This window comes from Oryzias melastigma, linkage group LG13 (assembly GCF_002922805.2).
Source record: "Oryzias melastigma strain HK-1 linkage group LG13, ASM292280v2, whole genome shotgun sequence".
In the NCBI taxonomy this organism is placed as follows: Eukaryota; Metazoa; Chordata; class Actinopteri; order Beloniformes; family Adrianichthyidae; genus Oryzias; species Oryzias melastigma.
Genome location: NC_050524.1, coordinates 15,513,432 through 15,534,494, shown reverse-complemented (window position 1 = coordinate 15,534,494; position 21,063 = coordinate 15,513,432). Strand labels below are relative to the sequence as shown.

Genomic DNA, 21,063 nt, shown 5'->3' with positions numbered 1-21,063 from the left:
TGATTTTGAATTTTTTCTACCCGTTTAACCATAAATCCATAAAATTATCCATTTGATGTTGTATAAAGCTTTAATACATCAGACATGTCATCATTTAGTCATGTCTAATTTACTCATACAAAATTTACATTTTATTCTAAATCTCTAACCCGTTACATTTTTACAATGACCGGTGATACTATTTGCAGGTAAACGTGTTAATCACCAATCTTGATCAATGAACGAATGCATTTACAGTCTGTGAGGGCAGTTGTGGTGCTGAGGTAGAGCAGTCGATGTCTGATTGAAAAATTACAGACTTGGTTTCTGCCCTGTCCACCCATGTGACTCCCCAATTTTTTGAAGTGTTCTTGGGGAAGACAATGAACCCCACATGTTTCCTGATGGTTATAGGTTGACACCAGTGTTTACCAGTGGAGCCTTCTTATAAGAAGGTAGTAAAGTGTTATATAAATCAGTCAGTAGGCTGGTGGGAACAGCGACAGTGTAGAACCAAAGCACAACCACCCTTATTCTCCCCCAATTCACATATGCACACCCACAGATGTAGCAACTTTTTATGACTTCATACTTTATATATTCTTAAACATCAATATTGTCTTCTCTTTGATATGCCCTTTCCAGAGTTAATTAGACATACAGTATATATATGTATATATATATATATATATATATATTGTATATTGTTCCAAAACCAGTTTTGAAAAGCAGTTTTCACATAATTACTAATAACCTGAAAAGGTGAGGCTTAAATAAATATGATTTTCACATTAAAAGTTAACAGAAAGGTTGTTTTTGACCCTCACTAAAAAAGAAAAAAAAAAAAAACCTAAAACGGCTTTAAATAAAATCCTTGGATTTATTGAACTGCTCGGTAAACTCCCATAACATCTATTTTGATAAGCACAGTGATGCAGCCCTAATGCCCCGGGATATTGCATTCATACCGTAGCAGAAAACCAACATAAGCGTGTTGTAAGCTTCAGTCTAACCGTGACTGAGATGATCTTATTAGCTTTACTCTGTCATCCAATCAGGATTTTTTTCCCCCCATCTGAAAGGAGCCCTGCTGTCTGCAAGCGCTGGGCATCAGATGATTAATGAGCAACTGCTTAGAGACATCACACACACAGAGGGTGTTTTAACTGTGCTTATGTCAGAGTTTCCCAATACAAAGTTGTGTTTGATTTCCTCTAATCAAATAGATCTTTATCAACTCATGTTTGGGGCAATTGTATGAGTCCCAAAGTGATATCATTTAAAAAAAATGATAGTAAAAATATTACCACAAGTCCTAGCATTGTTTTTAATGCATTTATGTGAATTTATGTCTTAATATTCTTTGATTTTCATTTTTATAAGATATTTTACCCAGAGATATCTAAAAGATTTACAGACCTTGGAAAAAGTGGACCTTTTCTATATAAAAAAAAATGACTTGAAATTTTAAACAACATGAGCCCATTTTGTTCATAAAAGAGCCAAAAGAAAGTCGCGCTGAAAAAAATCCACCAAACAGTGAGACCGTGAAAAGCACACCGCGATACTAGTGAGGTAAAACTGCACAGTAGTGATACTGCCCTCCATCAGTTTGATTGTTGAGGGGTGATGCAGGCGGAGACATAAACAAACAACGATCTGCAGCAGAAAAAAACGTCACATCCCCATTACCTCTTGGGGATTCATGGGATGCATTTTCGGGTAGCCAATGAGCTCAAAGCCCCGCCCCCATGTAAAATTAGGTTCAGCTCAGCAGTGAAAGCTCGAAAAGAGAATTGAAACTGAAACTGAGGACTGGAAGTGAAGATTCAAAAAAAAAATTTGAAAATTCACAACAGCAGCTGTTACTAAAGAATAATTTGTTTTCAATTAATAATTTTTTAATTTATATATTTTTTTATTTCAAGTTTTCACTCTTTTACTTTTCAAATTTTCTTTTTTTTTTATTCTTCAGGTTTTTTTTTTAATTATTAATTTTTTTTTCAGGTTTCAAATTTTCAATTCTTTTTTTTCAGTTACAACATCTATTTTTTAAGTTTTCAATCTGTTTTTTGTTCACTTTTAGCTGATCTTGATTTGACCCCATAGATTTAGCCTTTCTAAAACATATTTTTTATAGCTAATCATGTTACAGGACTGCTATTAAATAACTTCATTAGTTTCTAGATGTTCTCCCAGCTAAATCTGTAAAGTTTTTGCCTTTTTCTGCCATGTCTTACCCCGATCTACCAATGCTTGGACCTTAATTAGCAATCAAACCTGAATTAAGCCTATTTCATGCTCACATTTTCTAAATAAATTATTTATTTTTATTTTTTATTTTATTTAATATTTGTCTATATAAATTAAAGGTCTTGTAATTGTTTTAATTCTTTGTAATGGTGACTTTGTATGACCGTGTCCTAAAACTTGACAGGGTTATTACAAAATATACGTATTTTATGTAAATCAAACAGTCTTTAAGCGTGTGAATAATATTTGACATAAATGAGTCTTACTCATTTAGACCATTATGTCCTCCTCTCAGACGAGCTCCCTGCAGTACCTGGATGCCCGTAACACTCCTCTGCTGGACCACTCTGCCCCGTTCGTAGCACGAGCCCTCAGGATCAGTGGCAGCCTGGCAGTCCTTCACCTGGAGAATGCTGGTCTGTCTGGCAGGCCACTCATGCTGCTCGGTGAGTTTAGAAATAAAGGCAATAAAGAGGCATGAGGGAGACTGATTTATTTCATTGTTTTTTTGTTTTTTAAACTATTTTTCTATTTTCAGCTACTGCTCTAAAGATGAACATGAATCTGCGAGAGTTGTATCTGGCAGACAACAAGCTCAACGGCATTCAGGACTCGGCTCAGCTCGGCAACTTGCTTAAGTTCAACTACAACATACAGATTCTGGACTTGCGCAATAACCATATTTTAGACTCTGGTATGTATCAGTGATAAGCCACCAGCTCAGTTTGGGTAGATATAATATTTCATGTGCACAGCTCTTGTTTTATAAAGTAGTTTATTAAAAACTACAGTAGAAATTATTGACACTTGGGGGGAAAAAAGTGTTTCAGATTCATCTTCTAATAAATAATGATTGACACAAATGAATAGCAGGCTTTTGGTTTGTCGTCACAGGTCTCGCCTACTTGTGTGAAGGACTAAAAGAGCAAAGGAAAGGCCTCGTCACTCTGGTGCTATGGAACAACCAGCTCACACACAATGGCATGGGCTACCTTGCTGCAGCATTGGTATTCGTTTACACACACCCACAGGGTTTCTGTAACATGGAGAAGCACAGAAAAACAAACGTGTGTGAAATATTCAGAGGGAATCCCTCTCTTTATATATTCCACAAGCTAGTTCTCTAAAAAATCACACACTGGCAAGCATATTAGTAAATTTAGTTGCATAACAACACAATTGCTTGTAAAAGGACACACCACCAGCACACGTTTTATTTTCTAAACAGTGACTAAGGGGGAAAATGTTTCGGTCAACTGAGGTTTCTCTGTGCTCTTTTAGAGGGTTTTTGTTGTTTGTTTTTAATATTTCAGTGGTTAGCCTCCAAGTACTTATAGTTCTACACCAAAAGTCTGTTTGAGCATGTAAATTAAACTGTGCTCTGTCAGGGGAAGATAAATGTTATCTGCCGGTTTAACTGATGGTACAGTACATCTGGTTTTGGTTCACTGACAGCTTATAAAAAAACATGACAGTGCAACTGCAGCACGTCTGTCATTTTACTTTCCCACTTATCGACCTATTTACTGATGTGATTATTGTAACAGGAGTTTAGGCTGATGGATATTTTGGAAAATGTTTGTTTCGGACCCTGAAACTTTCATATATCCTGAGGATTCTGGTTGCTAATGTTAAACTCTATTTTTGCACTGGAGCAGTAAAGTGGGAATTTTGTTTCACACACCAGCATCTGTTGGCTGAACCAAACAGGATATTCATTTGCATTGCTTTTATAAAAATACAGGCATTTCATTTACCTTAGCAGTGTTATTTTATTCTGTAAATATTGATTTTAAAGTTCTCTTGGTTTCCATATGCTGTACTGTTAAAAAAAATAGCAAAACTGGACTTTCCTTTATTCACAGACATAAATGACTGTTGATACATAGATGGATAATGACTTCAAAGCATCACCCATCAAAAGTTTTTTTTTTTTTTTTTTATTTACATATTGTCAGGGAAACACTTCTTCTGAAACATATCTGTAATAGTGCTGCCACAAACGATTATTTCAATAGTCGACTAATCATCGATTATTTTTTCCGATTAGTCGACTAATCGGGTCACGGGCAAACTGGATGTAAAACACACATCATTATATTTTAATTAACTAAAACTAGATATAAAGCATTACCTCTGATAATGCAAGTGTGAATGCTGTTAGCTGAATTTGGCTGCTAAAGATGCTAGCGCTGATAGCAGAAGATACTGCAGTTGGTGGTTGAAATCGCTGAAGCTGATAGCTCAAAACGCTGAAGCTGATAGCTAGCTAAAATATTAGCTAAATGACAATTTAGCCTAAAAAAAACTGAAAAAAGTCTAAAGTAGCTTAAACAGCTAGCATGCAGCTGAAATATTAGCTAAACTCTACATTAGCCTAAAAAATGGGAAAAAAAAATTAAGTTAGCCAAAACCGCTAGGATGTAGCTGAAATATTAAACTCCAAAATAGCCTTAAAACGTTAATAAATGCCAAAATAGTCCAAAAAGCTAGCACAATGCCATTATACTTTACAGTATATACATTATACTTTAATCTTTACTGCACTCTGACTCTATATAATATAAGATAACGATTAATCGACTATTAAACTAGTCGTCGACTATTTGAATAGTCGATTAGTCGTCGATTAGTCGACTAATCGTGGCAGCCCTAATCTGTAAAACCAATTAGTATGACCGGGGTTCAAGTTTCATCTGTGTGATGACTCCCAGATGCGTCTAAATCCAGAGGAGTCTGTTTAGCCTCTGGATGGGCTTTACATGAGCCTTCATTCTGGTAAACTATTAAATGACCTCTGTGCATATTACTATCTCTGTATTAGTCTGTTTCCTTTTCTAAAATGTTTCTGTACTTGATGAAGAGGATGTTTGCGTGTGTGGTTTTGCTGAAATGCAGCCTCTGGTGCTGTGATGCTTTGGGATTATTGAAAGACTTGATGCCTAAAGATTTCTTCAGATAATGCTCTTTGGTTTTTTATTCTTCCTTTCAGTAGTGCCGGTAGAGAGATATGACCATTTTAAATAATCTTTCAGATTATAATCATTTTAATTTGAAACCCCCTTAGGTTATTACTTTTATTTGAAAGATTTTATGACCTACAGTGTCGATGATCTCAAATTTAAATTTCTCTCTTCTCAGCCGTGTACCCAAAGTTTGGAGGCACTGAACCTCGGCCACAACTCTGTGGGCAATGAAGGAGTTCACAAACTGAAAGACGGACTGATTGCCAACCGCTCTGTGCTCAGACTGGGCCTCGCCTCCACCAAGCTCTCCTGTGAAGGTTGGATTTACTGTGCGTTCAAGTGTGCATTTTCTGCCTTTGTGCTGACTTTTAATGTTTCTGGCCTGTGTTTGTTTACTGCAGGAGCCGTGGCTGTGGCTGAATTCATCGCAGAGAGCCCGAGGCTGCTGCGTCTGGACCTTCGCGAAAACGAGATCAAGACTGGCGGCCTGATGGCTTTGTCATTCGCCCTGAAAGTCAACACGTCCCTGCTGCGCCTCGATTTAGACCGAGAGCCTAAGAGGGAAACTGTGAGTCTGTTTTATCGGTTTATTTTATAAAGCAGCTGGGGATAGACAGGCAACCATGACTGTAAGACAGATAAGTCACGACATAAAAGGTAATTGGAAGAAAGAACAACAACTTTTTCATCTACTATAAAAAAAAACAGTTACAAAAAGCAAACTCTCGTAAAACACCTTGTCCACTGAATGCCCTCAGTTGTGGGAGTTTTTACATTTTACCCTGATTCCTTTTCAATGAAACCAGTCGGTGGTGTAAAAAGGTTGAAAACTGCTGAAGTGCTCTTGGCTCAGGCAAAGTTGACTCAGAAGTTCCCCGTATATCATCCACTCCCACAAAAGAGAGATAAAATATCAAAGTGAGTTTTTTTTATAAAGCAAACCTGTTTTTTTCTTTAAGTGAAACATTTATATCCTTCAATTACTGCATGTAGGGGTTAGAGTGAGCAAAATGTTGCAATTTGTAAAATTAAAGCTATTTTTTTTAAAGTAAAATTTTGTTTTTACTGAAGCACAAAATAAAACGTTGGGGAACTGGCTGCTACTATTTCACATTTTTCTTTTTTTCCCATGTCAGGTAAAGAGCTTCATAGAGACGCAGCGCGCCCTGCTAGCTGAGATCCAAAATGGCTGCAAGAGAAACTTCATCCTTGCCAGGGAGAAGGAGGAGCACGATCAGAAGATGAGGCAGTCCACCTCTATGGCTGAAATCGCTACGGAGGATGGAACCAGAGAAGAAGAAGAGGAGGAGGAGCTGCCGACGTCGGATGAAAGAGAGGAAAGAAGCGAAGAGGCTGAAATCTCAGGAAACGAGGAACAGGCGAGCAGCCAGGCAGAAGGAAGCGCTGAGAAAAACCTTCCTGCCCCAAATCTGGACTCTGACTCAGACACCGAAGACGAGGATGACGGAGAGGTGGTGACGAAGTCTTCTTCTGCTCCAAACTCCTCCACTTCCCCGAGTCAGGCTGCTCCTCAGTCAAAGGCAGGAGCTGCAAAGCCCGCCCCCAGTGCCTCAAGTACGTCCTCACACCCAGCTGTTTCGCCCGCTGCAGGACAGAGTGTCATTTCTGGCATCACCGTCACAGAAGCCACAGTTCCTACTGGGACCCCTCCCTCTCCAGGACGCTGCATATCTGTCTCTAGTCCAGGCAGAGGTCACAAGATTTTTATGGTCACCAGGGTGGAAAGCCCTCCTGAGCCGCAACAGATGAACGCCCCTGCAGCTCCAAACCTGACCAAAGAGGCGTCAGAGAGAGCTGCAGACCTGAACTCGTGTGCGACGCACCAGACGCCACCGCCTTCATCTGCTTCTCCCACACCTGAGCAAACACAGGATGTGAACCAGGGCTCAGCCGCTGCGTCGGAGGGTAGATTAGAGTCAGACTCTACACTCACCAGCAACTTCAAATCACACAAATCAAGTCCATCCACAGAGGACGGGACTGACAGAACACTAGATCCAAGTCTCCAAACGCAAGCTCTGCCTTCAGAGTCTGCATCAGAGCAGTCTGAAACTCTTCAGCTGACAGAGGGAGGAGCAGGTACACCTGTGACTCCCCAACCTGATGACACTAAAGAGGAGGAGAGTCCCACACAAGATCCTAGCAACGGGACGCCCCAATCAGAGGAACTCGACCAACCTCAGGATCTGCAGCAGCAGCTTTTAACATCAGCTCTTCAGAACGATCAAGCATCAGAGGAGACCTCTCCATCAAACCAAACAGAGCAGGAAGCACCAGCACACTCAGCCACACAGAACCAGGAGTCCAGCCAAGAGGAGTCACGGCCAAAGCAGCCTGCAGAGGCAGGCCAGCAGGAAGGAGAGTCTGTTCAGTCGAGTCCCACCGAGCAGAGAGAGGCGACTGTCCCTCATGAAGAAGCGCAGGACCCCCACCTCACCTCCACTCCATCTGAAGCTGAAGGGAGTCCGGTTTCAGCGGTCGAGCCAGGGGAGTGCGGTAACGAGGTCTCTGCAGATGAGGGCTTTGCCGAAACTCTCGAGGAAAACGTGGTGAGCTCAGCTTTACCGAATGGATTGAAACCAGAGTTCTCCATCCACCTTCTAAGCAATGAAAGTCCAAAGCCTGGGAACTGCGTGATGGAGCATGGTGAGTACCTGCAGATCATTTGGATCAGGCACAGCTTTCTTTTTTTAGAAATCGTTAAAGCTGTGTTGGGTGTTACCTCTGCAGTGAGCGGCGACAGTGGACAGGAACTGGAGGAGCTGCTCCGAGAGGCCAGCTTGGAGTCTGGAAGAGACGCACCATGAACTGTCCATGTAAGAACCTCACATGCTAACACTTTTATCATCACAGTTTACCAGACAAGTCTCAACTTAAAACTAGAGCGGTCGACCAGTTAAAAAAAAATAAAATTAATCACTATAGATCACAATGTTTTACTAGTACATTTTATATGACAATATAACGGTCACATGGCCCAAATATTCTGTATCACTGCACTTGTTTCCTTAAAACGTTTTTGTTCATCTTCTGAACAAAAACAAGTGGTAAGAGGTGAACTTTCTCTGAACGGATGCCTTATTCAAACTATTGTGAAGATCAGCATATACAGCTTTGAGGCTCAGCATCACCTTGTTCTGTTACCGTGACAACGGCCCGGACCACATTTTAAATAGTCTGCTTTTTGTGAAAAAACATAAAAACTGGAAAAAATAATATGAATAAAGTGCTTAAAATCTGTTGGATATTTATTTATTTTGTAAGTGACCTTGGTATTGGTGGGATAATACCAGACAAAGTGTTTTTATGTACGCCATGGAAGCCTTAACCATCCAGAGGAAAGTGGAAGACGGTTCCTTCGCAAGGTGTAATTATTTTACATTAATAAATATTAACACAATTATTTTTTTAATTAATCACGTGTGTTAACATACTAACACTAACAGCCCTACTTAAAACATATCAGTGGAAATGATTAGGACTGGTACGAGTATCCAACTACTCCAATATTCAAAATCTGTTTCCAAAAATATGAGTCTGAGATCTCTGATTCACGATGTTTAGAAATCTATCGGAGTTTAATAAAAAAAACAAATAAAAAAAAACTCCAGGCAATGTAATTGTTACTTTAAAATCCAGAGTAATGCCAGATTTTTTTGTACAAAAACTAAACAAACCGTAGGTACTATCGTCACTAGAAGTAAATAAAACTTGAAAATGAAAAAAAAGAGTCTGAAGTTCAGTTTACTACAATAAGTTCCAGGGGAAAAAGCAGAATCCCTTTGAGTATGTAGAAAGTAATAAAAAAATCTATTAAATGAATTTAGGAATATTAAGTCAATCTTGTATCCTATAAAGTTGTTTTTTTTATTTATGTGTTTCTGTCTTTATTTACTGTAATCTGTTTATTGTAACTGTAGTCAGTATAACTTTGAGGATGAAAACATTTTCACAATTTGCTCTAAAATGACCCAAAGCAGCAGTGATGCTCATGTTTTGTTTATTCCTGAAGTAAAAAAATGTTTTGTTTAAAGTGATAAATAGAATTTCTTTGTTTTAAAATCTTTGTGTTTTAACCTGTTATGTTTGGTTGATTCTGACCTCCTGTTCTAAACAATGCCAATTATTAAACGTGTTATTTTTCTTCATCCAGTGAAAAGACACGTGTAGCAAACATTCAGAACTATTTAGATTAGATGGTAAGAATCGTGGTTTGATTTGAATCGTTGATCTTGATTCATGGATCACCATCTATGTAATAATATCTAATAATGATCACTGTTCTGTGCTTCTCCTCCACAGGTGAAAACGGCTCTCAGATGGATCCTCAGCTACGTGACCACAGTGTTTTTGTCATCTGTGACCGGACCACCAACATCTTTTTCCTTAAACAACCGAAGACCAAGTGTTACAGCAGTCAGCAGTTGTGTTCATGAAGGTGAACGGACACGATCAAACCTCAAGAGCTCACCTTTCGTCCCAATAAGGAGTCTTTACAGCCACACTACATCCTCTGCGTGAAAGGGCGGAGAGAAGCAGCCTCCTCCGTATCACTACATCGTTCCAGCCTAAGATCTCTGCAGGTCAACAGAGGAGCGAAGAGACGAGGGAGGCAGGATGAAACACTAACCAAAGACAGAACACACAATCTCAGCGCCCCCACCCGCTCTCCTTTAGATCCTCAGCAGCTGATTAGCTAGCAATCAAAAAACGTTCCTAACTCCGATCTATAAAGGTGAGGACTACAAACATCTGTGCTCCTGTCGACCAAACCTGCAGACTCGCAGAAGCAGAGTGTGTCGCCTTGAGAGGCTTTTCTATCAATAAAGCTGAGGTTGTTGATGTGTCTGTTTTTAATGTAAACCCTGTGTGTCTCCCCCCCCTCTCCTGGACTCTTTCTCTCCGCCCTGGAAATAAAACTCTTAAGAGACCTTTGCCAAAGTGACCTCCTTCCTGTTTGAGTTCTCCTGCTCCGTTTCCTTCTGGCCCCTCAGGAATCAGTGTACCCCCACTTTCTCACTTCTGACAAAAAAAGTCAAATTCCAAAATACAGATTTGAGTTGATCCTTTGCTGCTACAAAGAAATAGAATTCTGACCCGAACCAATGTGTTTTGTTTATTTTTATTTTTTTGTCCCCAAACTGAAGCTGTTTTTGGTATTGAACCGTAAAGGAAGAAACCATCAGGGCTTGCTAAGCTTTCACCTGCTCTCCTCATACTTCCTCTGCAGCGTTCAGTTTTCTGCTTGTTGCCTTCAGTCTAGCAGCCTCCTGCATCCTCTCTTAGCTGCTTTGAGAAAATCTATTTTTTGTAAACCTGCACAACCTTTTTTTGATTTTTCTTTGCTCCTCTTCTTTTGTGTCGGAGCTGCTTTTAAAGCTGCCCTCCTCTTTTGATGTATGTATGTTTCATTTTCAAATTAGAGGAAAAATTACCTTTTTGTGGGGGGAAATTTATGGGGAGAGTAATGGAATTTTACTGACTGGGGTGCAGTCATAAAAGCAAATACTAAGATGTTGTTTTGAAACTGCCAGAGGAGTTTGTGGCCACAAGGGGGCGCATTGGGGTTGTTTCCCTCCTTCTTGAAGAAGTCTAAATAATAACTGCATTTTTTTTTCAAAGTTAGGCAAAAGAATGTTACATTAAATTACTGCAAGTCTGCAAAGGGGAAAAATCTCTCTCTCGCCACAAAAATATCTAGCATTTTCTCTGAAATAAAGCATTTTTTCATCCCCATCTGCTCTTTACCCCCCCCCCTCCCCTCCCAACAAATAGTTTGCCCAGCTCTTTGTAATGCTTTAATTTTTAGAAATTTTTATTAATGATTTGTTAACTTTATTGAAATGTGCTGGTAATCACAGATATGTATGGCGGAAATTGTTGCTCTCCAATAAATGCATGTAATAACTGAAAGAGATGGCTCCGTGTTCAATCACAGCAAGTGTATGAGGAACGCGAGATGGGAGCGGCTCTAGAGGAAAAATGTCTTTGGATCAAGTTTGGATGAGACATGCTTGCTTTTACCTTAGAAATGTTTTAATGTCAAACACACAGCTTATATATGATTCACTTTAGATCCTTTTTCTGTGGCACATCCTGCTTCATACAGATGATATATTGTTTATATGAACACAAATTAAGTTTATTTAAGAATAAGACTGGACCTGATTGAAGGACTGATTGGATGCAGATTTTTCTAGAGTTTGACAGTTTTTTCAAACCAATCTTTGAGCATCTTTGTTGCCTTTTTCCTAACAATTGCTGTGTTTTCTACCCGACTGCAGAAGATGTAACTTTGGAGCTTCTATTGAAAGTTTTAAGTATTAACTGGACCACTATGGACAGACCAGACTGCATTTTCTTCCTAGAGGAAAACAAACAAACTAAATGTGTTTGAGCTTCAAACCGGAGGTGAACAGTTGGGATTTTGTTCTCTGTTTTTCTCAAAACGGTCTTCTCTGTTCTGTAGTGGTTGCAGGCAAAGCAGATGATGCAATAAAGGCAATGAGTTAGCAGCTTTGGTTCGTCTATTTGGCCTGGATGTTCATGCATTCTCTAATAAAGAGCAAAACCTTTAAGTTTTTGTGAAAATATTTGAATTTGGAGCATCTTTATTTAAAAATAATCCAGACAGAATTAGTTGATTCTGAGGGGGAAAAAAATTATTTCCATTTTCACTTTTTTTGTTTTTTAATAAAACAAAAAACTGAAAAACAAAGAGTTTTCACTTTAGGAGAAGATCTTCCTGTTCTCTCGGGAGTCTCCTCTCAGTCACCCCATCACGAGGTGGGGTGGAGGAGTTCAAACTGAGGATTGTTGCTGTAAGAATTTCCCAGCTTCTCATCTGCCGCACCCAGTAAAGCTCTCATTTTTATTTTTTTGAGAAAACAAACACGCGATAAAAAAAATAATACTTTTCCAAACTCAAAATGTAGCATTTTTTTGAGTAATTTTTTTGAGAAAAATTTGATCTATTTGTTTCTCTCATTAGCAAATGACCATAAAAGTACTAAAATTGCAATTAAATAAGAGTTTTGGTTTCAATTAAAAAGAGAATAAAATCTGATTATTTGTTTTTTTCATGATCTTGTACATATTATTTAATGCTGTGATTTAATCCTGTATTTTAGAAGTTATCATTTGAAATCAAACACACCCAGCTCTCCACTCATCCTTTTCTTTCATGACATTTCCTCCTCTGTTCATGTTTGCAATGTAAAGTTTCATATAAAAATCCTGCAGTTAACCTGCTAGCGAATGTTTATTCTCTTCTCTATCCATTCATCAGGGTTTTTTTTTCTTTTTCATACAACTGCTACTCTGTTCAGTCAGGAGGGATGTTGTGCTCAGGGTAAAATATGTTTCCTCGCTGACCTGTTCTGCTTTTTCAAAACTCGTCTCATGACCAGAAACACTTCCGACTCTGCTTCTGTCCACACGAATACAAATCTGCACTAAAAAAAAAAAAGATTTTAATCCAGATTCTGTGCTTTTATGACAGATTACAGAAGGTGATAATCACCTGGTAACTATTGCTGCAGCAGCAACAAGAAGAAAGGACCGTATCCAGGATGGGGTACGGCATGCTGGTGGTAAATATTTGAAGGGTGTGGACCTCTGATAGTGGAGCGGAGTCAGGAGAATTTAGTTTTTATTCACTCACAGAAACACCTCCTCTTTATAACAAACAATAAAAGGGAATGGTCTTTAAAAGAACGTAAGGAAAACACATGAAAGTGTGATCAAGTTCACAGTCTGCATGTCACTAGAAGGTTTTCTGAACAACCTAATTTAGAAAAGACAGTTACATTTAATGCTGCCATTTAGTCTAATTTAATCAAGAATATTTTGATTAAAATAATTAAAAATGTGTTCTTGGTTAAATATTGACTGTTTCTGAAAACAATCTACCTCACAGGAAGCCCCGAAATAGAGCTTTAAATATGGTTGTTTACTCAATCCTCAACAAAAAAAAAATCTGGACCCTGTCCTTGATTTTTAAATTCTGAATTTAAAAAGTAAATATTTTCAAAAATTGTCTCAGTTTGTAACCCTTTCATGTCTGACTGTATTTCCAATCTTACAAAAAATATTCTTCTGTTTTTTTCCATTGAAGGTGATGCTAAATTGTGGATTTTATGGTAGGTTGCAAATAAGGTCTGATCCAGTCATTTTGTTTGCTTAAAATGTTTTTTTTTTACATTTTATTGTGTAACATGTTGCAGTGAAGACAAGAAGAAAGACATGTTTTTTATGTGATTTCTTGTGTATTCTGGAGGATTTGTGTTCCTATTTGGGCCAAAGGAAGGGCAGACCTTTTTTTGTGAAACACTCTGACCCAAGATAGAAACAGTGGCATCAGCAATTCAAAAGCTGAAAATCGAACATTTTTGAGGTACAACTCCAAACAAAGGCGTCCAAGATCCCATTCAGACTGAAACACGACCAACAAAATAAAAAAATATGGTAGAAAAACTGTGACTTTCACAAAACCCATGAGATGAGCACTAAATACAAGAAAACTGTGCAACTGAGGATGGAAATTAAGAGGAAAGTCACACACATGAAGAAGAACGGGAAATCAAACTATATATTTGAACCAAACCCATCTTTAAAAAAACAAAAACCTGACTGTAATCTCAACAAACAAAATGTCTAAATCTACTAATCATCATTCTTCTCTGCAAATAAATTATAACATTATTTTAACATGTGATGATTTTTTTTTTTTCGTTTGGCAGCTGCAGCATTTGCATGCCTCCTCCTCACTGGGTCTTTCCTCGGGTTTAGCTGTGCCTCAGGAATGTGCTGGCAAGCGGCAGGAACGGGGATTACGGTGGGGTGTCAGCCCATATCTGACCTGTTGATTCACAGCCCAGCGGAGTGAAACACATGAGAGCCAAGCTGGGGGCAGCAGTGTGGGTCCACCACACCACAGAGAGGAGATGGTTAACACAAAATGTAGTAAAGCCTCCCTGGTGACTATTTTTGGTTTGTTTGTTTATATCATAGATGGAGATTTTTAAGATTGACCCCTGTTATGACTCAAATTATAATTAAAAATTGCAAGAAAGACACAAACAACTGATGAGAGATGCCTAAATTATCCTGAAATATGTCAATAATAATAATAAATTTCATTTTTTGTTGGGGAACACCTATAAATCTCTGAAATAATTTGGTGTTATGACAGAAAGAATATAATAAGCTTTTTGTTATTGTGACAAGTTACATGCACAACAAAATTTCAGAAAGTGTCCTTACAGTCACTTGTTCGGAAAAAGTTAAACATAATAACACAATATCATTAAGGCAAGTTAAAAAAAAACACAACAGAGAAAAAGAATAGAAAAATATTACTCTAATTAGTCTGCTCATTGCACAAAATGTCCCCTTTTTTGCACAAAATACTCAATATCGCACAGAATATTCCTCCTATTGCACAAATTGTTCCACTTATTGCACAAATCTCCAATTTTTTGCACAAAAAATCCACTTATTGCACAAATGTCCCCTTTTTTGCAAAAAAAAAAAAAAAACGCCACTTGTTGCACAAAATGTAGAAGATTAATAAGTAGATTGTTGAGATGTGGAACGAATGCAAAATTCACATAAGATTCATGTTTTACACAAAATAACTGTTTACATAACTGTTATCTACTTGAAGACATTAAATGCACCATGTAAGATTGAACTATAAGGAGGAATCAGTGGCATCAGCCTCAGAAGTCTTAGATCTCACTTTTCAGTGTAATCCAGATTTAATCCTGACAACACAGGGAGGATTTAATTAGTGCACATTAGCTTGACTGGTTTTGCTCATGAAAAGGGGGCGAGCTGCACCAGGCTGGATCCTGTCCCACCGGCATGCTGAGGAGAGAATGCAAACAGAAACCCTCCTGGCTGCTCACATGATGAGGGCAGAGCTCAGGAGGAGTGTGGGACAGCCATGGGAAACATCATGAAGTTCATTTGTCTGATATCACTGCAGCACTCCAGCTTCCCTTTGATCGCTGTGTGAGGGGCGTCCACTTCTCTGAGGTAACTAAGCTTCGCTCTACATCTATACAGAGACTGGTATCTCAGAATAAAGTGTAATTTTATTAAACTTTTGCAGGATGTGAATGTGAGGCTTTAAATTCCAACAGAAAAAGAAACAGAAGAGAAATCAGAGCAGCAGATTAAAAAATTATAAATTATGCTTTTTATGAGCATGTTTACTTTTTCTCTACTTTTTTTCAGCAGTGATGTAATTTGAAGTACTGCTGTTAAAAAACTGCTATAAAGAAAAAAAAGTTTTTCAAAAAATTGCTGACATGTTGGTAAATTAACTATAAAAGTTTTATTTCTCTAAAACTTCAATTGAGAGAAGTTTCCTAAACACATTTCAAGGTATTACAAGGCAACTTTAATATGTGATAGTGATAAATCTAAAAGCTGAAAGAGTTTTTTTGTCTTGTTTTACCTCAAGTTTTAAAAAAAATGGGGATTAATGGTAAACATTTAGTGTCATTTTTAAAGAATTTGCACCACATATTAGTTAACTTGAAGTCAATCTCTCCACAAAAGCTGCATTTGTGCACTACATGTTTAGTTAAAATATTATTTTTTATCAGACTGGCTTTCTGTTGAATCTCGGTATTAGGCAGAGTTGAGTTTTTGTGCCACTGAACTCTGAAATATATATTAATAACCCTTTTTTTGTTAGGGTCAAAATTGACCCATTTTCACACTTGACAACAGATCACTTTTAACCCCTTTAATCTCTTGAAAAAGGTACACTGCAATCCCACATCACAAGCAGCACACGTGCATTGTAGACCTACCGCTACAGAAAAATGTTGTATCTTCATGTTTTAATTCTCAGCGTTCTAAAGTAATCAATACTCTGAAGTGAAATCTAAAACAAAATGCTGCAGAGCGAGAGAACATAGACATAAACAAATGCTGAGTTAACTTGTTCAGTAGACATAGACGCTCCGTTTAGGCACAAATGGAACTCCATAACTCCTCCTGCTCTCACAATAAACCACAATGTCATCTGCAAACATCAAGATTCCGTGTACTGTTTTTTATCACTGCTTTTCATCTAGAAGTTGTGTTATTTTGAAGTGCATTTTATAAAGCTAACTTCATATGTGTTGTGCTTTGGTTGTAGACATGTGGGTCCCGAACTGTTGCATGCTGGGAGCGAGCTTGCTGCTGCTATTGTGCCAGATCGCCATCAGTCAGCTCTGCAAGTCCCTCATTACTATGGTGGACGGGTTCCACACACTCTTCATCCTCATTCACACGGTGCTTCCTCTTCCTCAGACTACAAATATTAAACCGGCATCGTCTACCTCTCCACCACATGTCCCCCCTTGTGCAAAGTCACCAGTCAAGGCTCCACCTGATGCCCAAACCACCATCGGAGAGTCAGTTTTGTCAGATCAGGGGAACCAGAATGCTTCTCTTATCAACACACACATATCTCACTCCCCCACATCTTCTCCAACACCTACAAACTGCAGTCTGTCCTACGCCAACAGCAGGATACAAACTGTGGGCAGGTTTGTTTCCTCTCTGCTCCTGGTGTCTCTGTGCATCTCTTACTTCATGGAAATCATCAGTTTTATTCTGGACCCACACCCAGCGCAGCACCCCCTGCTGCCCGTGGTGATCGGAGCTGTCAGTCTGCTCTATAAGCTGACGGCGTTTGTGCTGAACTGGGCCCAGAGTGGCAGGAAAGCTGGTGCTGAACTCCACTTGGAAGTAAACCACGAAGGTAACTTGTAAAAACATGCATGAAAGAAAAAAAAATAGTTTATTTCCTTGATTTTTATAGTTTAGTTGTTCATCTTGAAAAACTAAATCATTTCAAAATAATAATAATAATTTTCCCTTTTTAGAAATTAGTTGGGTTGCCCTTGTAATGCCTGTTGCTGCTGTGTAAATTCAGCTGCAAGACACAGAGATAAAACTCTGCTATTCTTTGTTTTTCATTCCTTTCTTCATCTCCCACAGTCTTGGCTGAGGAAGACTCCAGAAACACACAGGAGTCTGAAGAGATCGTCCAATCAGGAGATCTTTCTGCTGTCCCCAGTGGAGCGCTGGTCCTCTGTAATCCACTGACCTCCAGCATTCATGATAGCGACTGTAAACCTTCACAGAAGCCACTAGAAAGCATGTGTGAGGAGCAGATCCCTTCAGCAGACTTAAATAGTGAGAAAAGTCTCAAATGCACCTCCTGCATGACACCTCCTGTTCTACAGATAGTTTATTTTATTTCTGGTGCTGTTTTTCTCTTTCAGGAACTCAAATCTTATCTGTCTGTAAATCATCTCCTTGTTTGGACCCAACTGTATCAAGAAGCTATTGGCCAGTGTGCCACCTGCCCATCATCTTCATCACTGAGGGACTCTTCACATCTCTTCTGGCTCTGATCAACAGCCTGGTGACTCTGCAGAGTTCTGGAGTCTGCAGCGTCCTGGTGTACCTGGATCCCAGCCTCTCCCTGCTGGCTGTGATCACAATGATTGCCACAAATGTGCCACAGGTCCGCCTTAATAATAGCCTCTTAGTTATACATTTTGATTTAAGGTCTCGTTGTAACAGCTGGTGATGTCCCTGTCTAGCTGTACAGGTTGGGGCTCCTGCTGCTCCAGGCTTCCCCTCAACACATTTCTGTGACTGACCTGACTCGCAGAATTTTGAGTGTTCCTGGAGTTCAGGCCGTGCACGACCTGCACATCTGGCAGTTGAATGAAAGGCTCGTGGTGGCTTCAGTCCATGTGCACTGCTGCTCTGGCTTTCAAGTTCACAGGTGAAGAGTTGGAAAAGTAAAATGTAGATTCTAAAATTGTTACAACAGTAATTTTTAAATGGCCATCGCTTAGTTTTGCAGACAAACTTAAACCAGCACCTTCAGAGACTCTTATCTCTTTGAGTTTTAAGTAGTAAAATCCTAAAAAAATTAAGAAAATTAAAAAATAAACTGACATTTCAATGGATGATTCACTTTTAAGGTAGTTGGACTTGAAAGTTAAACATGAAAGATTTTTTAAACTATCTACATGTCAAAAATCCATTATAAGAAGTAACTAAAAGTTGCATCACCTGCAATAATACTAGTGTGAATGCTTTTGCTGAAAGCAATCGCTGAACATGCTGAAGCTCTGTGCTGAAAATGGGGACATAATTTGCTTTAATTGTTGAAGGGAATTGATGATAATGCAAAAGCTATTTGAAAGATCTTAAATTTGCTAAAAGACTGAAAATTTCATTAAAGAACTATAAAAGAGTGCTGAAGTTGACCTAAATTTCTGAAAAATTTGTAGTAAAAATGCTTTAAAATCCCTAATACATGCCAATTTTGAAAAACATATTTACTGTGTTTATTAAATAGGAGCTAAACTCCAAATTAGCCCCAAAAACTATAGTAAGTCCTAAATTAGCCAAAAAAGCTAACTCTGGCTAAACTCCAAAATAGCCTAAAATTCCTCTGCAAACTAAATTAGTCAAACACGTTAGCCTGGTGCTAAAATAGAAGCTAAACTCATAATTAGCCTATAAAAAAACCCCAGTAGATAACATATTATTAAAAAATGTTAGAATGTTGCTAAAATAGAAGCTAAACTCCAATTTTTTCGAAAATTACTATAGAAGATCAAGGCTTTTTGCTAATCTACTTAGAGACTTTCCTGTTAATTTTATTAGGAGCATATATTTTGCTCATTATTTCAAAAACTATACAATTTATAAATACCAAAAATACAAGCAGTAATGTCCCAAACAAGCTGAACTTTTTGATACCAAGATTGCTGAAATTACTGAAATCGCTGAAAGTCTGATTGAGTTTTTACGTGTCGAAAAACGCTCGGAAAGGAGCAGAGAATCGCTACAGTGCCAACAAAGCATTTACACAATTAATCAAAAGAGGTTTTGTTAGCACCTCACTAACAAAAATGAAAGTGCGTTGTTAAACAAAATGGCACAACTTAAACATTTATTGAGATAGGTATTGAAAATGTACTCAGTTTTCTTGGATGCTCAGACTGATGGATGACATCTAAAATATATCATATTTATTTCTTGTTTTGTCTTTATTTGAAAGATTTGGAAGGCGTTCATGTGCGATTATTTTTTATGTTGAGTAGCATCACATTTTTTTCTTTTACAGGGATTTTGCTAAAAAGCAGCATTCCAAAATCATCCAAAAAATGATCCAGATTGTCTGTACATGTGAACAGATTTTTTGTAAAAATCCAGAAAACATCCTGTTTCCATTCCTAATAGGATTTTTCCTCTGTGCAGGTGTGGTGACCTGTTGTCAGGAGTCTCAAAGGTGTTGAAAAGTATTGGCGTGAGCTGCTGCACTGTTCAGCCAGAGTTCACTTCGTGTGCTGGAGCCTCCTCAAACAACCTGGGAGATGCCTCCCCCATCATCCACAGAGACGACCCGTCCCCACGTGCCCTCCCTGCCTGCAGCCTTGCCTGTGGAAAAGCCTGTGCTGGGAGCATGTGCTGCTCCCCTCCTGAAGAAGAGATCCAGAGTATGAGGAAGCCACCAACTGGGGAAACAAATGAAGAGCCTTTAGCTCTGGTTCTGGAGAACACCTGCCTCTAGATGTCAGAAGGAAGTTATCCATTCAAATACTGTGAAAAAGTCTCTTAATCCCAAAGTGCTACTTCAAAACATTTATTTTGCAATACTATCTGATATTCTATAATTGCTTGTGTGTATGTTGCCTCATTTGTAAGTTTATCTGCACAACTGTACTAAACTAAAATACAATAAAATTGACCTTAAAAGGGAAACTGAATTGTCATAAATAATAAAATTAATTACCTGTGCTGTTGCCAGACAGCCAGAGAATGTATGCACTATTAAATCATTTTATTCTTAATCACTTTCATTTTCCTCTTAAAGTTTTGGCTTTATTCAAATTCAGTATTTTCAGTATTTTGTTTTCCTTTAATTTCCGGCTGTGTCCTCTAGGTGTCGCCCCAGCCTGAATGTAAACCCTCTCTTCCGCATCCTCCTCACTCTCTCCGTGTCCTTTTCGGCCACATCACCATATAAATTGTGGAGAAATTTGGAAACTCAGAAAAAGTGAAATATAATTAATTGCACAAACACGAGATGTGGCTAGCTTATTCGGATTTCTGAGTGCAGAAAGAAAGCAGGGTTTCTCCGTTGCGTGTCACCCGCGAGATCCCACAACCAATCACGTTACTCGCGTTTTGCATAAGCCATGATTCACTCTGAATCTTCGTCTTTTTGTGTTTATCGTGCTTGAAAAGGCTACAAAATATATAAAATATGATCGAATAACTGGTATACAATATGTAATCCACTAAAAGGAACTATCAGCCAAATTTTTCCTAAAACCATGACTTAAACATACTTACCCATCTGCCCAGTATTTATAGGGAGAGGTTGCCTTGCCACTAATGCCCGGATGAGCTTCGGTGGTCCGGGGTGCGGGCTTCAAACCCGTAGCTGCCTAGCGGCAGAGTGGTTCAATTCCACCTTTCGGGCGACTTATCTTTTGACGACTTGTTTTTCTGTATTTATGAATTAGACTTGTTTACATTTTGTCCAAATGTTGTCCTTTCTAACTTGTCAATATAGCTTCCTGTCAAGACTAATACTAAAAAATAAAACGTATTCACTGCTAACATATAAAAGTGTCCTCTTGTTAAAATTACAGGCTTTACGTAAAATCCTATGCTGTGACACAACGCTTTGGTTTTGTTTTGTTTTAGAATTGTTTAATCATAGATATGATATCTATGGGTTTAATACGTGTTTGTTTTGCTAGGCAAGTACTTCCTGTTAACCCGGAAGTTGAGATCAACA

At 38.5% G+C, this 21,063-nt stretch overlaps 2 protein-coding genes, 1 long non-coding RNA gene and 1 other non-coding gene across 4 annotated transcripts in view; 3 read left to right on the top strand and 1 right to left on the bottom strand.

The window, feature by feature from the left end:
* ppp1r37 (protein phosphatase 1, regulatory subunit 37) overlaps window positions 1-11,132 on the top strand; it is a 33,595-nt gene extending 22,463 nt beyond the window's left edge. Inside the window, exons 6-13 of the mRNA XM_024276645.2 lie at window positions 2,528-2,678; window positions 2,771-2,926; window positions 3,127-3,239; window positions 5,374-5,515; window positions 5,600-5,766; window positions 6,335-7,865; window positions 7,950-8,035; window positions 9,522-11,132. Coding sequence (XP_024132413.1) covers window positions 2,528-2,678; window positions 2,771-2,926; window positions 3,127-3,239; window positions 5,374-5,515; window positions 5,600-5,766; window positions 6,335-7,865; window positions 7,950-8,026 — 2,337 coding nt within the window. The 3' untranslated portion in view covers window positions 8,027-8,035; window positions 9,522-11,132. The remainder of the gene's footprint in view (window positions 1-2,527; window positions 2,679-2,770; window positions 2,927-3,126; window positions 3,240-5,373; window positions 5,516-5,599; window positions 5,767-6,334; window positions 7,866-7,949; window positions 8,036-9,521) is intronic.
* A 3,724-nt stretch (window positions 11,133-14,856) lies between these two features.
* LOC112149832 (zinc/cadmium resistance protein) lies at window positions 14,857-20,018 on the top strand. Its single transcript, XM_024277784.2, has 6 exons — window positions 14,857-15,260; window positions 16,378-16,986; window positions 17,226-17,423; window positions 17,513-17,757; window positions 17,837-18,024; window positions 19,515-20,018. The coding sequence occupies exons 2-6, from the start codon at window positions 16,380-16,382 to the stop codon at window positions 19,825-19,827; spliced, it is 1,551 nt and encodes a 516-aa protein (XP_024133552.1). The 5' UTR covers window positions 14,857-15,260; window positions 16,378-16,379; the 3' UTR covers window positions 19,828-20,018.
* On the bottom strand, window positions 19,183-21,013 carry LOC112149834. The gene is made up of 2 exons (XR_002919851.2): window positions 20,613-21,013; window positions 19,183-19,771 (listed from the first exon to the last, which is right to left on the bottom strand). It is a non-coding gene; the product is annotated as an uncharacterized LOC112149834 (long non-coding RNA).
* trnastop-uca lies at window positions 20,657-20,743 on the top strand. Its single transcript has one exon. It is a non-coding gene; the product is annotated as a tRNA-Sec (tRNA).
* Window positions 21,014-21,063: the final 50 nt, after the last annotated feature.